This window comes from Vulpes vulpes, chromosome 4, assembly GCF_048418805.1.
Source record: "Vulpes vulpes isolate BD-2025 chromosome 4, VulVul3, whole genome shotgun sequence".
NCBI classification, from domain to species: domain Eukaryota; kingdom Metazoa; phylum Chordata; class Mammalia; order Carnivora; family Canidae; genus Vulpes; species Vulpes vulpes.
The window spans coordinates 41,452,747-41,469,765 of record NC_132783.1 but is presented as its reverse complement, the minus strand read 5'-3'; the positions used below and the strand labels follow the sequence as shown (position 1 = coordinate 41,469,765).

Sequence of the window (17,019 nt, the reverse complement as noted above, 5' to 3'; positions counted from 1 at the left end):
AGTCTCACCTATCATTTACGTTTCAGAATCAAAGAGGTTTGAAGATACAAAGCACACTGAGAGAAGGAGAACAGATGAAACTACATGCTGCATGTCAGAACCTTAGTCCTCTTCTGCCACTAGATTCCCTGAATGGTAACAACCAGTCTTATATTCTCCAGGCAGGAAAGTGGAGAACGTCCTCACTGGCAAAGCTAAACACACACACACACACACACACACACACACACACACACACACACGATCTATAGCTACTGATATGTGGGCATCACCACATGATAAAGCTGGGTTTCCATTTGAATAACAAATATTGAAGCTCATATAGGACTTCTTATCTGTATTTTTGTGAGTTAATCTTCAGAATGGACACCAAGGATCACCAGGCACTCAAGGAAGATCTCTAGTGGGAATAACAAGAGACCAAAAGACAGAATAAAAAGATGAGATGGAATACAGAAGGGAAAATCTAAAAATATTGCTCAGTCTAGGAGGGCCAATATCTGATTAACAGTTGTATCAAAAAATTAAAACAAAGATGAATAAAAACTATAAAAGATATAAGAAAATTTCCAGATTGAGTTTCTAAATTGGAAGAGCTCATAAGGATAACTAGCACAAGAACAAGTACAACAAAAATCCACTCATTTTCAAATGTTTAAATTTAGATTATTAGAGATAAATAAATCCTAAAAGCTTCCAGAAGCCAACATAGTCCTATACAAGAAAACGAAAATTAGAATGTAATTATATTTCAAAACAAAAATACTGAAAGCTAATGAAGCAATGTCTTCAAGATTCTGAAAGAAAATTATTTCCAACCTAGACTCCCATACACAACCAAACTATCAAGTGACTGTGAGGATAGACTTTATGTATTTGCATGTTTCCAAGTTCTCAAAAATGTTATCTCCTACACACCTGTTCTCAGGAATCTATTGGAAAAACTGTACCAGCAAAGGTGGAAAGTCAAATTTAAAAAACGAGAAACAGTAAGTCCAAAGAAACAGGGTTCCATGTTTAATCCAGAAGAAAAGATGAAGGGAATACCTAGAATTCCTAGAAGACAAATGAAGAAAATTCCAAGAATAATAAAAGGAAGTTCCAAGACAACTGTTAAGTAGAAGATCTAGAGAGTAACCAAGTTAAGATCAGGGAGATGCTCTTCCTTGGTTACTCTAGAAATGGCTCTAGAAGAGAGAGTTTTGAGAGATAACAAAAATTAAAAGAATAATAATAGTAATAATAAACAATGGATAGAGAGCATCTAGGAGTGTGACTAAATTTAAGGATATTTCAAGTATGTCAGAGAGTTTGTACCTGATTTAGAGGAAGATAAAAGAAAAACAAAGCAACTGGTAACATGAGACAATTATTAACTCTGAGGAAAACGGAAAGTTGCAAAAGAAAGGAAATATGATTTTAATATACCATGTGCTTCAGGTTTGAATAGTGTATTTGTAATATAATAATGTAAACACTGAATACTAAAGTAACAAAAATGGCCATTGGATGACATGGGGAGGGCAGAGGGAGGCAAAATGTGTACACTGGGGGCCAAGCAGGTGTCATCAGAGAGAATCATGTGAAAGAATTATATCTTCATCCCCTAGGTTTGAAGTCAGTAGATATTACATCAAACTGAAAAATTAGAAAACACCAGTAGAAGCATGTTATTTGGGAAAATGAAAATAAACAGAAGAAATAAGCAAAAGTTAAAAATGATTGATTCTGAGGAATAGAAAATAGGAATAAGAAGGGATGGGCAAGGTACCCTGTTACCTTCTGATAATATCTGAGCTTTAAAATTATACATATGTATTACTTTGAGACAATGTACAATTTACAAACACAGGAGAATATTTATAAATAAAATAACATGTAAAGTCTGATCCATTTATAAATACAGATACACAGAGAAGCTTTGGAATGCATGTAACTGTCACTAATGGCTCTCTGAGTGAGTGAAATCACAGGAGCTCTTCTGATTTCTTTTCTTACAAAGATCTGTATGGCTATTATGACAAGAAACATACTATTTTCCTCACAAAATATTTTAAAGCATTTGCTTACCTTAGTTGATTTTTCAATACTTAAGCCTCTAACCAGTTTATAAAGAATTGTCATGTTGTATCCAGTCTGGTGTCCATGTCCACGAGGCCACCAAGTTTCTACAGTAACATTCTTTCAAGAAACAATGTAAGTAATTGTAAGTAATCTGTGGCAAATTTTCATCAAAATAATATAGTGATTACGAGTATTATATCAATGTTTCATAGAGTCAAACACAGAAATTCTAGGTTCTATATTATGCCAAATTATACCATTCCATAGATAATATTTAAAAATCAACATGCTAGGTGTTTTTTTTTTTTAACATGCTAGGTGTTTAGCATGGATTAATACACCAAAAGGAAAAGAAAAGAATAGAATAGAATAACATAGGTTTTCAGAGAAACAATTATTTCCAACACTGAAGCTTACATTTACTCTGTATTCTTAACACTAAGAATTGGACTTTGAGGTTGACTCTTCTTTCAAGCCCAGAACTAGAAATTGTTTGGAGTTCTCACTTTATCTGAATAGTCACTGAATGTTGCTTTAGTTCATCCTGTTCAGTTCACAACAATCAATCAGAGGAATAAAAAAAAGGAAAGGGAAAAGGGAAAATCCAGCTCACTTCAACCCATGAAAGATCATGAGTTTAGATTTAGAATTCTGCATGTAAAATAAGCACCAATATTTAAAATAATTAATACATACCAAAAGTAATCACTGTATTTATTTTTTTTTAATTTTTTTTAATTTTTTAATTTATTTATGATAGTCACAGAGAGAAAGAGAGAGAGGCAGAGACACAGGCAGAGGGAGAAGCAGGCTCCATGCACCGGGAGCCTGACGTGGGATTCGATCCTGGGTCTCCAGGATCGCGCCCTGGGCCAAAGGCAGGCGCCAAACCGCTGCGCCACCCAGGGTTCCCAGTAATCACTGTATTTAAATTTAATGCTTAAAATGTATTTTGGATTTAGGAAACTGCAAACAGTACAGAAAAATTAAGATACAAAACAGCTGACTTCTTGAGATAAAAGTATGCCAAATCACATATTCTCCATTTTCTTAATCTTAAAATTTGGGAATATCATCCCTTAGTTCATAACACACAAAATATATATGAGAGGTTAAAAGTGAAGGAGAAAATAGAAATGTATATTTTTCTTTCATACTCAGTCCCCTCTTTCTAGCCATTTCTTTTGAATAGTACTGCTTTTCGTCTGGTGATTCTGAGGAAGTGCCATCATTCACCTTATTAATTTTCACAAATAGCTCAACAATCCTTTCCCCAGGTTGAAGTTCAATGCTGTATGTCTGCTGTGTTTGCAGTTTAGGTATGGATACGATCACTTGACCAGAAATTGGCTTTGGGCTGACAACATCAAAAGAAGACTCTATTTCAAGACTCCACACCTGGGTATGGTTATCTAAGGCATAGAGAAAAAAAAAAGAAACATATATACACACATATATATTTGTATATATATATATACATATATATATGAAATATGCCACACATTATTGCCACACTCCTTAGGATTCATTGAAGAAAAGACTAAAAAGCAGCTTCTAAACTAATAAGCACTCCACAGATACAGTCATGACAAAAAGTCCAGTGGAAATTCTCATTTAATCTTGGGAGCTTGATCATTCATTTTGTTTTTCTGTGTTTTATTACATCATTCATTTTGAAGAAGAATAACCAAAAGTATGAGTCTCATATACTTCTACTCTAAAAATGTGACAATCATTAAGTCATAAAAACTTTATAAATAGGACATGAGTAGAATGTCACAAATGAAAATAGATTTTCTAAGATTGATACATGCTTGTTCCTTTTCATAAGACAAAGTAAAAATACAGAGTTTTTATTTTATTTTTTTATTTTAAAGGTTTTATTTATTTACTCATGAGAGACAAGGAGAGAGAGGCAGAGACATAGGCAGAGGGAGAAGCAGGCTCCACGCAGGGAGCCCGATGTGGGACTCGATCCCAGGACCCTGGGATCATGTCCTGAGCCAAAGGCAGATGCTCAACCGCTGAGCCACTCAGGCATCCCAAAATTCAGTTTTAAAGCCATATAATAAGGTATAAACTTAGATGTAGTAGAATTAGGTATGAAAAAACAAATATATAGTTGACCCTTGAACAACATTGGTTTGAACTGCACAGGTCCACTTATATGAGGACTTTTTTTTAAGATTTTTTTTAAAGATTTTATTTATTTATTCATGAGAGACACAGAGAAAGACAGAGACATAGGCAGAAGGCTTCAACCATTGAGCCACCCAGGTGCCCCAAGATTTTATTTATTTATTCATGAGAGACAGAGAGAGGCAGTGACATAGGCAGAGAAGCAGGCTCCATGCAGGGAGCCCAATACAAAACTCGATCTCAGGACCACAGGATCATGGCAGACGTTCAACCACTGAACCAACCAGGCGCCCCATGAGGACTTTTTTTCAAAAAACATATTGGAAAATTTTTTTGGAGATTTGTGACAATTTGAAAAAACTTGCAGTTGAACTACATAGCTTAGAAATACGAAAAAAAAAGGTATTATTTTAAGAGTACTGTATATAATGCATATACAAAATATCTGTTAATCACCTCTATCTGTTATTTGTAAGGCTTCTGGTCAACAGCAGGCTAGGAGTAGTAAAGTTTTGGGAGAGTCAATGGGGTACCTGGCTGGCTCAGTCAGTAGAGCTCACAATTCTTGATCTTAGAGTTGTGAGTTCACGCTCCACATTGGGTGTAGAGATAACTTAAAAAAAAAAAAAAAAGAGTTATATGTGAATTTTCAACTGCACAGGGATTAGCACCCCTAATCCCCAGGTTGTTCAACAGTCAACTGTTATTTTAAATGTAGATTATTTAACGAAGAAATATTTACTGAGAACATTCTATGTGCTATGTACTTTGCTAAGTGATAGCAATTACATGGTGATCAGGATAAACATGGTCCCTAACCTCATTAGTTAAGAATCTAATGGAATATAGACAAATATAAAAGTGAGAAAATACCAGGGTGGGAGAAATATGAGGTTGTTCAGAGAAAATATACACAGGAAGGAAGGTCACTTTACACAGGGTGAGGGAAGGCCTTTATGAAAAACCAGTATCTAGCTGGGCCCAGGAGGATGCTTTAGCTAAATTCAGAGGCAGATGAGAAGTATTCTAGGCACAATGAAAAGAAAGGGTGAAGAGCCATGACTGAGGAGAACAATGCCATTAACAAAAACTTGAGGGCAGCCTGGGTGGTTCAGTGGTTGAGCGTCTGCCTTTGGCTGAGGTCGTGATCCCCAGGTCCTGAGATTGAGTCCTGCATCGGGCTTCCAGCATGGAGCCTGTTTCTCCCTCTGCCTGTGTCTCTGCCTCTCTCTCTCTCTCTCTCTCATGAATAAATAAATAAAATCTTAAAAAAAAAAAAAAAAACTTGAGCAATAATGAAACTGGTCAGAGAGGGAGATCCGTGTTACTGAGGAAGTAAGCAGGGTTCAGCTCATGCTGGCTCATGTGAGGAGTCTGGCAACTCTCTCCTAGACCAATGATGAGGAGCCGCTGGAGATTTTTCACCAAAAAGGGTAACACAATCACATCTGTATTTTTAAAAAAATTACAAAGGGCCCATCACAATGATACAGCAGGATAAAAACAAAAGAAGCAGAGACATGAAATTTCTGTCTGTGCAAAAGGGATAGAAGGTGCCACTTGGAAAATCTTGCAACAGAGAGGAAGAAAAGAAAAAGGGAGTCAAGCTGAAGAGGAAGGTCACAGGGAGAAAAGAAAGATGAGACAGCTGCCAAGGAATAACACTTTGGGAGTGGAGTTTGTGAATGGGGTAGAATGTTTCAAGGGAGTTCTGAAGTAGTGTTTTACATTATATGCAATATAACCCCTTCCTCCATCATCCATTAAACTTATATTGTTTAATGTCTCCAGAATTGAATCTGTGTTTGGTTTTGGTTGTAAAGTAAGACATGTCAAAGCAGGCTTTGGGTAAGAGTAGAGTGGAAAAGCAGATCCACATTTTTTAGGCTTCATGGGAGAAACCAGGGAGGAAGTATCCAAAAAGGCTGGGTAGGCAAGATGTCAGAACCACCAACAAGAGTTCTCATTCCTTACAGCCACAGAAAGGAGAACGGTTGACTGGTGCAGATGCACTTAGCTTTGTATGATCTATGGCAAGAAACTGAGGAATTTCATGCTTAGAGGCTTCTATTGTTCTCTGTGAAGAAGGGACAGAAGGAGGTTATCAGCTGGGAAATATCTTAGAGACCCTTCTCCTACAAATAAGGAGGAGACCAAAAAACATGGCTCTGCTGCAAATGAAGGAAAAGTGTATATACTGATCAGTGAGCAAAGATTTTATAACTGTCACTCCTTACAAATGTAGGACCACATCTGCATCTCACATCAATCAAAAGTACAGGGATACCTGGGTGGCTCAGCGGTTGAGCATCTGCCTTTGGCTCAGGCTGTGATCCCAGGTCCAGGACCAAGTCCCTCATCTGGCTCCCTGTGAGGAGCCTGCTTCTCCCTCTGCCTATGTCTCTGCCTCTCTCTGTGTGTCTCTCATGAATAAATAAATAAAATCTTTTAAAAAAATCAAAGGCATAGATAGATTGGTTGTACATGGAAGTTAAAACTAATCCTAGACTTAAGAACTGTTTTTATTTATAAAATGATCCATTCTCTCTTTTTAAGGTCTTACTTATTTAGGAGCACCTGTGTGGCTCAGTCAGTTAAGAGGCTGCCTGCAGCTCAGGTCATGATCTCCAGTTCTGGGATTGAGCCTGGCATCTGGCTCCCTGCTCAGTGGGGAGTCTGCTTCTCCCTCTGCTGCTACCCCCACGTGTGCTCTCTCACCCATACCCTCTCTCTCTGAGAGAGAGAGAGAGCACACAAGCGGGGCGCAGGGAGGGGCAGAGAGAGAAGCAGACTCTTCACTGAGCAGGTAATCAGACATGGGGCTCTATCTCAGGACCCTGGGATCGTGACCTGAGCTGAAGGCAGATGGCTTAACCAACTGAGCCACCCAGGTGCCCCTTAGATGATCCATTTTTAGGAACACTAGTCAATGAACCCTGAATTAATCTGTTCTGATCCAGCCAATTCTGGAGTTTACCCACACATAGAGTCCAGTTTTCCTAAGATATAGTAACATATATCAAGACAACCACACTTGATTGTTAAAAATACTTTTCTCCTATCAAGTATATAGTAAGTCTCTCAAGTTTCCTTTTACAGCATTTTTATTGTTTTTAAACAGAAACACACACTACAATCTGATCCAAAGGTATTTATTTTCTAAAATATCCCTAAAAACACACACTACAATCTGATCCAAAGGTATTTATTTTCTAAAATATCCCTCAATCTTTGATAGCTACATGACCTTTAGCTCCCTATCACAGTCCCTTTGCTTCCCTTACTATCTCTTATTTCAAGAAATAATAATAGGGGCAGCCCTGGTGGCCCAGCAGTTTAGCGCTGCCTTCAGCCCAGGGCCTGATCCTGGGGACCCGGAATCGAGTCCCACATCAGGCTCCCTGCATGGAGCCTGCTTCTCCCTTTGCCTGTGTCTCTGCCTCTCTCTCTCTCTCTCTCTCTCTCTCTCTCTCTGTGTCTGTCATGAATAAATAAATAAAATCTCAAAAAAATAATAATAATAGATAACACCAAGAACTTCCTGTGAGCTGGGCACTGTTTTATGCTCTCAACATTTATTAACTTATTCAAGAATCACAACATTTAAAAAATAATAATAATAAAAATTAAAAAATAAAAATACAAAAAATAAGAATCACAACATTTCTATAAGGTAAATTCTATTATTATCATCATTGTATAGATGAGAAAACTGAAGCACAGAGGAGTTAGGTAACTGACCCAAGGTCACACTGTTAGTAAGTTGCAGAGCTTGAACAAGAACCAAGACAGTCTGAAACTAGAGACTAAAACCTTAACTTCTAAATTATACCAATTGTATCTAAATAATTTCTGCCAAAACCATGTCTTATTGGTGCTCAGAATATTTACATTAGGGAGAGGGTTTAATTACATAGGGGAGCATTTGTTTTAATGATAACAAGTGAAGATAGACATCAAATATATCTTTTGGCTGAGTCTTTAATCACAGCAGCACAGATTCATAAAACTTTTGAACTGTATGTTGACAGATTGCCTAGTCTACTTTCTGGTAAGTGTTTAATTCCCTCTAGACCATAGGCTGACAAACAATTGGTCTTTGGGCCAAATCTGACCTACAGTAAAACAGCTCTGAGACGCACAAAGCATTTGCTGGTCACATGGTGGCTCCAATGCAAGCAAAATACAGTTTATTCGTTCCAAGTCCTGTGCTTTCTTTCAGCCCACTTTATCGCCTTAATCCAGTTTGTGTATATTTTGAATTGTGTGCATGGCCTCAAAACTGAAATCAATCACGAAGTCTCAAGTGTGATTAATCCACAAAGTGCGCAAATACCTAATCTCACCTGAATCTATCTTGAGGAAGATTACCAGTAGAAGGCCTTGGTATGATTATTTGATAGAACCAATTATTGTAAATAAAACATTTACATATATAATATATATAATAAAGGAATGTAAGATCAAAAAAAATCCTTTTTTAGTTCAAAAAAAACTTTTTTATAAAAAAAAAACCTTTATTGGAACACAGTTGCTATGGACTGAATTGTGTGTCCCCACCCTGACTCTAAAATTCATATGTGGAAGCCCAAACTCCCCAGTATGACTGTGGTAAGGTCATTAGGAGGTATTTAAGTTAAATGAGGTCATAAAGGTGAGGCCTTAATCTGATAGGTCTGGGTCTTCTAAAAGGAAGAAATCTACCTCTTTCTTTCTTTCCCTTCCTTCATCTTTCTCCCTCTTTCTTTCTTTCTGTCTGCCTGTCTGGCTGTTTTTCTTTCTTCCTCCCCATCACCCTAATCATGTGAGGACACAGCAAGAAAGGTAGCTGTTCTGCAAGCCAGAAAGAGAGCCCTCTCTACAAACCCATCAGCCAGTACCTTGATCTGAGCCTTCCCAGCTTCCAGACCATAAGAAATCAATGTCTGTTGTTGAAGTCACCCAGAATATGGTATTTTGTTATGGCAGGCCAAGCAGGCTACGACAGCAACCATGCTCACTTGTGTACATGCTGTCTTTGGTTGCCTTTGCACTACAATGGCTGAGTCGAACATTTGCAACAAAGGTGATACAGCCCAAAAGGCTAAAATGTTCACTATCTGACTCTTTACAGAAAAAGTTTACTGATCTCTATTCTAAAATATTTCCCTCAAAAGGCTATTCTAATCTCTCTAGTATCTGTCATGAAAAGAACCTCTGCTTCACAAAATAGCCTTCCCTTTTTGCTAGCCTTGACTAATGCCTATTGTAAAGTCATTTCCTCACATTGATTTGAAATCCCCTTTTCTTTAATTTTCACCTAGAGATTTTAGTTCTGCCCTCGAGGTACCTCCTACCAACTAATAACCACCAAGTTCAAGCTAACCCCTTGGATGTTTCCTATCACCTCTCTTCAGTGAAAAATCAGCTGCTTGTAACAGCCTCTGGCAGGAAGACAAATACTGCAGTTCTCAAAGGTTACTGGCAGTTTCTAACACTTCTGACAGGGAAAATTCTAAAGAAATCAGCAGTCCTCTGAGGCTCACCCAGTTAACTTCCTTTTGTGCTACTAACTGAAAAAACTAAGACCAGAATTCAAACACTCAGTATGAACACATGCAAGTCTATCACATCATCAGTAGAGACACTATGCCAACATATTTGTCCCTCTCCTCTTCTTCCAAATGGAATACAACCCTTTGTTTCAGAAGCCATGGAGAATTTAAGCAATTTAGTTTCCTAAAGCACATGTAGAGTCTTAAATCATCAATAATCTTCCTGGTATTACCTGGTAATACTTTTTACTTGTTACTTTTTAAACATATAATCCTATTTTTTTTTTTATTAAGGAGAGCTCCCTCTTATAAATTAAGATCCATTTCTAGGGGCACCTGGGTGGCTCAGGGTTGAGCTTCTGCCTTCGGCTCAGGGCATGATCCCAGGGTTCCAGTATTGGGTCCCAAATTGGGCTCCCCACAGGAAGCCTGTTTCTTCCTCTGCCTATGTCTTTGCCTCTTTCTCTGTCTCTCTCATGAATAAATAAAATCTTAAAACAACAACAACCAAAAAAAAAAAAAAAAAACCAACAACAACAACAAAAAAACATTTCTAGAATACAGCTTCCTGTCATACCTCTCCTAGGATTGATAAATTAGCTTTTCCTAAGGAATACCCATCACTCCTACATCAAATAGCCAAAGCAATCTCAAGAAAGAACAAAGCTGGAAGTATCACGATTCCAGATTTCAAGATATACTATAAAACAATATGACACTGGCACAAAAATACACACATAGATCAATGGAACAGAATCAGGACTCCAGAAATAAATCCATGATTATAGGTCAATTGATTTATGACAAAGGAGGCAAGAATATGCAATGGGAAAAGACAGTCTTGTCAATAAATGGTGCCAGGAAAATTGGACAGTTACATGCAAAAGAATGAAACTGGACCACTTTCTTACACTATACTCAAAAATTAACTCAAAAAGGACTAAAGACCTAAATGTGAGACATGAAACTATAAAATTCCTACAAGAAAACATAGAGAGTAATGTCTCCAACATCATGCCAAGCAACATTTTTCTAGATATGTCTCCTAACGTAAGGGAAACAAAAGCAAAAATAAACAAGCAGGACTATAGCAAACTAAAAAGCTTTTGCACAGCAAAGAAAACCATCAACAAAATAAAAAGGTAACCTACTGAATGCAGAAAGATATTCAAAAATGATATACCCTTTAAGGTGTTAATATCCAAAATATAAAGAACATATACAACTCAACACCAAAAAAACAAATAATCCAATTTAAAAAATGGGCAGAGGATCTAAACAAACATTTTTCCAAAAAAGGCATACAGCTGGTCAACAGACACATGAAAAGATGCTCAACATCACTAATTATCAGGGAAATCCAAACCAAAACCACAATGAGATATCACCTCACATCAGTAAGAATAGCTGGAATCAGAAAGACAAGAAATAACAAGTGTTGGTGAGGATGTAGAAAAAAAGAAACCCTCATGCACTGTTGATGGGAATGTAAATTGGTGAAGTCACTGTGGAAAACTTATGGAAATCCCTCAGACAGTTGAAAATAGAAATACCATATGATCCAGTAATTCCACTACTGGTGTTTACCCAAAGAAAACAAAAACACTAATTTGAAAAAAGATATATGCATCCCTATGGTTACTGCAGCATTATTTACAACAGCCAAGATATAAAAGCAACCTAAGTAAGAGTGTCCACTGATGGATGAATGTATAAAGAGGCTACAATGTGTATGCGTGTATAATGGAATACTACTCAGTCACAAAAAAGAACGGACCTAGAGGTTTGGTTTTTGTTTTTTAAGATTTATTATTTTTTTAGAGAGAGAAAAGGAGTGCACAAGCTGGGGGAGGGGTAGAGAGAAAGGGGAAGTAGATTCCCTGCTGAGCAGGGAGCCCCATGTTTCAGGGTTCAGGCCCAAGATCATGACCCAAGCCAAAATCGAGAATTGGACACCTAACCAACTGAGCCACCCAGGCGCCCCTGAATCTAGAAGTTTTTATGCTAAATGAAGTAAGTCAAAGAAAACAAATACTGTGACTTCATTTACATGTGCAATCTAAAAAACAAAACAAAGAAAAGATAAAAATAGATATATACATACGGAAAACAAAGATGGTTGCCAGAGGGGCAGAGGTTTGGGAGGGGGATAGGCAAAATGGATAAAGGAGAGTGGGAGATACAGGCCTCCTATTATAAAATGAATAAGTCACAGAAGAAAAGGCACAACATAGAAAACACAGTCAATGGTATGATAATAGAGTGAGATGGTGCCTTTACTTGTGGTGAGGACAGCATAACATAGAGATTTGTTTAATCTCCTGAAACTAATGTAACATTATGTGTCAACTACACTCCAATAAAAAAATAAAATAAAAAATAAAACAAATACAAATAAATAAAACATGGAGATTAAAAAAAATAACTAATACCTATTACTCCCAGCACTCCTGCAGTAGAATGCAAGTAATTCCAAAAATGGACAAAGTACTGGGGATGGAGGTAGCTAAGAAGAAAAACTATTATATGACTCAAAATCCCCTCCCAGATATCCTTCCCAATTAAACCAAATTTTACATCCTTTCCTTACTCTAATCAACCCTGGGCCCAAACAATACAGGAATTCTATCAAAATAGGGTAGACAGGCAAGGCTGACCTGCTCTCTCTACAACTTGAGCCCTTCCCTGGCCCAGAGATTCAGGGATGCCCTACCTGACGTCCTGCTCCCTGCAGAAGAGACCATGCTTTCTAGTTTATATGGAACCTCAATCCAGCAGGCAACCCATGGGATAGCAGAGAATGTGGTTCTGGCCACTGACTAATTTTCAGATTTTTCGAAAACTGATTTAGTGAGGTCCCTTTATTTATTTATTTATTTTTAGATTTTATTCATTTATTCATGAGAGACAGAGAGAGAGAGAGAGAGAGAGGCAGAGACACAGGCAGAGGGAGAAGCAGGCTCCATGCAAGGAGCCCGATGTGGGACTCGATTCCAGGACTCCAGGATCACACACTGGGCCAAAGGCAGGCATTAAACCACTGATCCCTCAGTGAGGTCCCTTTAAAAACCAACCAACCGACCAACCACCATGAATCTGACTTAGATGGAAATTTGTATAAAAAGTAGGTAGCTATTCAACCATAATCATGTGTGCTGCTTCTTCATGCAAACAATCTTCAAGACAATTCCAATTTGTATAGCTGTGGCCAATACATTAACCTTTAAAATCTTCTAAAATATGCCAGCTTGCTCCTTTTATATTCACTTCTTTGTCGGGATGTGGTCAGAAAAAAATAAGAAAGAAAGAAAGAAAGAAAGAAAAGAAAACAGCTTGGGGTGCCTGGTTGCCTCAGTTGGTAGTACGTGTGACTCCTGACCTTGGAGTTATGAGTTCAATCCCCATGTTGTGTGTAGACATTACTTAAAAATAAAATCTTAAAAAAAAAAAAAGTACTTATTCAGTTGTCTAAGAGAAAAGAAAACTGTAATAAGACATAGAAGCAGAAAAATAAGAGATGGCTGAGTTACTTTAATTCAAATGTGGCCATAACTACCAGAAAAACTCTCAAAGTATATCCAAACCCTTGTTTTAACTGATGATAATTAAGCCGCAATTATCAAGTCTTTTAGTCTTGTGTCTAGCTTCAAGAAAAACTGAATTCTTCTATACTTGTACCCTCACTAGGTTGTAATGACTGTTGTAAATTAAGAACACAGGAAAAGAAACATGGAATGTTAAAGCACAAGAAACTTAGCAATCTCCTCATCACTTTGTAGATGAGGTTCCCAAGGCCCCAACTGCAGAACCTAGCTCAGAAGCTCCTGAGAGTAAAGACAAGTCAAGCGCCCAGTTTTCCTGAGTCTGGTGTTCTCCACCTTGCATTTATCTCTCACTTCCCAAAGAGAAATACACTAGCAGGCACACATCGAAATTTGTGTATAAACACTGAAGAAAGCAAAAAACAAAGATACTTTTATGAACCAGGAAACACACTACTGGGTTTTTACCTCAAAAATATAAAAACATGAATTCAAAGGGATACATGCATCCCTTTGATGGTTATAGCAACATAACTGATAATAGCCAAACTATGAAAGCAGCCCAAGTGTCCATGAATAGCTGAATGGATAAAGAAGAGGTGATATATATACACACAATGCAGTATCACTCAGCCATAAAAAGAATGAAATCTTGCCATTTGCAACAACGTGGATGAAGCTAAAGCATATTATGCTAAGTGAAAAAGGTCAGTCAGGGAAAGACAAATACCATATAATTTCACTCATATGTGGAATTTAAGAAACAAATGAGCTCGGACGCCTGGGTGGCTCAGCGGTTGAGTGCCTGCTTTTGGCCCAGGGCATGATCCCAGAGACCTGGGATCCAGTCCCACATCCGGCTCCCCGCACGGAGCCTGCTTCTCCCTTTGCCTGTGTCTCTGCTTCTCTCTGTGTGTGTCTCTCATGAATAAATAAATAAAATCTTAAAAAAAAAAATGAGCAAAGGGAAAAAAAGAGAGAGAGAGACAAACCAAGAAACAGACTCTTAACTATAGAGAACAAACTGCTGGCTACCAGAGGGGAGGTGGGTGGGGGATGGGTGAAATAGGTGATGGGGATTAAAGAGTACACTTACCGTAATTGAAAAAAAATAAAATAAAATGATAAAAGCAATTGCCTTTCAGGATCCTACGTCCAAATATCAAATACATTCAATGTGAAACAAAGTATTTGGAAGGACAGAATGTAACAAAATATTAGCCTCTTAATAAAAGGGCAGCCCAGTGGCTCAGTGCCTTCAGCCCAGGGTATGATCCTGGAGACCCGGGATCGAGTCCCACGTCGGGTTCCCTGCATGGAGCCTCCTTCTCCCTCTGCCTGTGTCTCTGCCTCTCTGTCTACCTGCGTCTTTCATGAATAAAATAAATAAAATCTTTTAAAAAATAAATAAAAGGGTCTGTGAAAAAGATCGTTGAAATCTACAGAGAGAATGAGCCTGACCCTCTACTAAATGCATAATTATATGTTGCCACAGTTCCTGCATTTCCCAAAATACCATCTCTGTAACCTCAACTATCTCACAAGCACATGCCAACAGTCATGGGAGCATCAAAGAATGCAAATATATTTCTTGAAATTACTGTCTATAAACCTTGACAGGCACTCAAATTACATCCCAATCCAAAAAATCAAGATGTTGAATCTATGGAGAGAAACAAAATATACCCAAGGGTCACGGTTAAGAATACAGGATGGCATCTGGGTGGTTAAGAACTAGCATGGAAATGGAAGAACATTCAGGTCAGCAGGGGAAGATCTGCAAAGGATGGTAGGTTGCTTATGTAAGATGAAAACGATGCTTCATCTCTTTGGGGGAAAAAAGCTATTCAAAGATAGCTGCCGTGATTAGCTTCACCCTGCTGAGCATCTAACAGTATCTCCTTTGCCCGCTCGCTTCTTGCATCTTTAATAGGTGATGAAAAGCTGCAGTAAAAAAGTAGTCCTGTGCATGTGAAGAAACAGCAATGACGACAGGCTGAAATGACCAAGCTACACAATGTTTCAATTCAAACAGAGGATATTTTCCTGTGCTCCTGCTAGAATTACAGGACAGCCTTCAGCAGCTGCTTTTCAAAGAGCGAACAGCTTGCATTAGCCAGAAAGGCAGGTTTACAGTTAGTTACAACAGCTGTTTTCCCCTTCTTTACCAAACAGCAGGATCTCCTTGCTTGCTCAGCAGGACAAAATCCTCAAAGATGAAACAGACACAAAGCAAAATCTCCCCCAAACAAAGATAAATTGGTAAATTCCAGAGAAAAAATTCTACTCAGGTAACAAGGCAGCTAATTGCAGGAGAGATTAGTCAAACAACCTACCTACCCATAAAGATATTTTTAAGGATGAATACTGTTATTCTATGCGTAAAGTAATTCAAAGATCAATGAAAACATAATTCAAAATGAATGCATTAAAAAAAATGCATCAATGGGGCACCTGGGTGGCTCAGTAGCTGAGCCTCTGCATTCAGCTCAGGTTGGGGTCCTGGGATCCTGGGATCGAGTCCTGCAGGCACTCGTCCCACAGGGAGCCTGCTTCTCACTCTCTGCCTCTTTCTCTATGTCTCTCATGAATAAATAAATTAAATCTTTTAAAAAAATGCATCAAGCAAGGTATTAAGCAAGATTGACAAATCTCTGCTATACTGTAATATTATGTTCCTTATAAGCAAAGGGCAGCAATGACCCTCAATATAGGCTTCTGTGGGGCAGGCCAGGGCCTAGCTGAGAACTAAACTGACTCCTCCAACTCAAAGGCTAGAGCACTTTGGGCTGAGGTAGCAAGTAAATTTGGATAGGATGGGAAGGCAGCATCGCTGGGGTGGTGGAAGTGTGCAAGCACAGGTCAAAGACCCACAGCTCACTTCAGCTCAAGAGGATTCACATATTGAAAAACTTCTCTACACTATTTTTTTCTGACAGTGGTAACAAAAGATTAAACAATGTAGCATTTTATCAGAATATACTTAGTATATATTTGGACTTAATGTGTTTATGTAAGCTTATGAGAACCTCACAAAACTAGATGGTCATCCTTCCCTAATAAATTTTAGGGCACAGTGTGAACAATTCACATCAAATTACAAATATGAAAGACCTAGCATGGAAAAGACAATCAATAAATGAACATATGTTTCCCTCTGTCTCTGTTTCTCTGACTCTCTCTCTCATACATACCACCACCACCACTACTGCCACACAGGGCCTGCATTCTGGGCCAGAATTTTTGCTTATAAATGTCCTAATCTTTGGAATTGGGGCATTCACCCCTACTAGCTACCTTCTCCCCATCTTTCTTCTTCACACTCCTTGGAAACCCAAGTCCAGGCAGACTTTCTCCTCCTCTGCCCCAGCAGATGGGATCATTCTTCCATCCCTTCACCAAGAGAAAAGAAAAGGAGAAACTTGCTGGGTTTCCTACACACAGTATAAAGCATCTGAGCTTCCCTTTTCAGTACCAGGTCAATCTTACACTGTTCAAAATACTGAAAATGTGGATGCTCTAGACCAGCTACTGCTATTTAAAACCTGATTAGAAAAAAATTAAAAATTAAATAAATAGATAAATAAAAACCTGATTAGAATATTTCAGGGCTAAGAGAGGAATTATTCAAATAAAGATTTTCTAATAAAGTTTTAAAAAAAGTCACGTCAATGAATTGGTATCTCTTAATACTTAGATAAAGGAGATAATGGGAGTGGGATGCCTGGGTGGCTCAGTGG

The 17,019-nt window shown here is 38.1% G+C and overlaps 1 protein-coding gene across 1 annotated transcript in view; it reads right to left on the bottom strand.

Moving 5' to 3' along the window:
- Positions 1-17,019, bottom strand: part of MANBA (mannosidase beta) — a 115,166-nt gene that overhangs the window by 68,740 nt on the left and 29,407 nt on the right. The window contains exons 6-7 of the mRNA XM_025983820.2: positions 3,301-3,476; positions 2,071-2,181 (exon numbers count right to left, since the gene is read on the bottom strand). Coding sequence (XP_025839605.2) covers positions 2,071-2,181; positions 3,301-3,476 — 287 coding nt within the window. The remainder of the gene's footprint in view (positions 1-2,070; positions 2,182-3,300; positions 3,477-17,019) is intronic.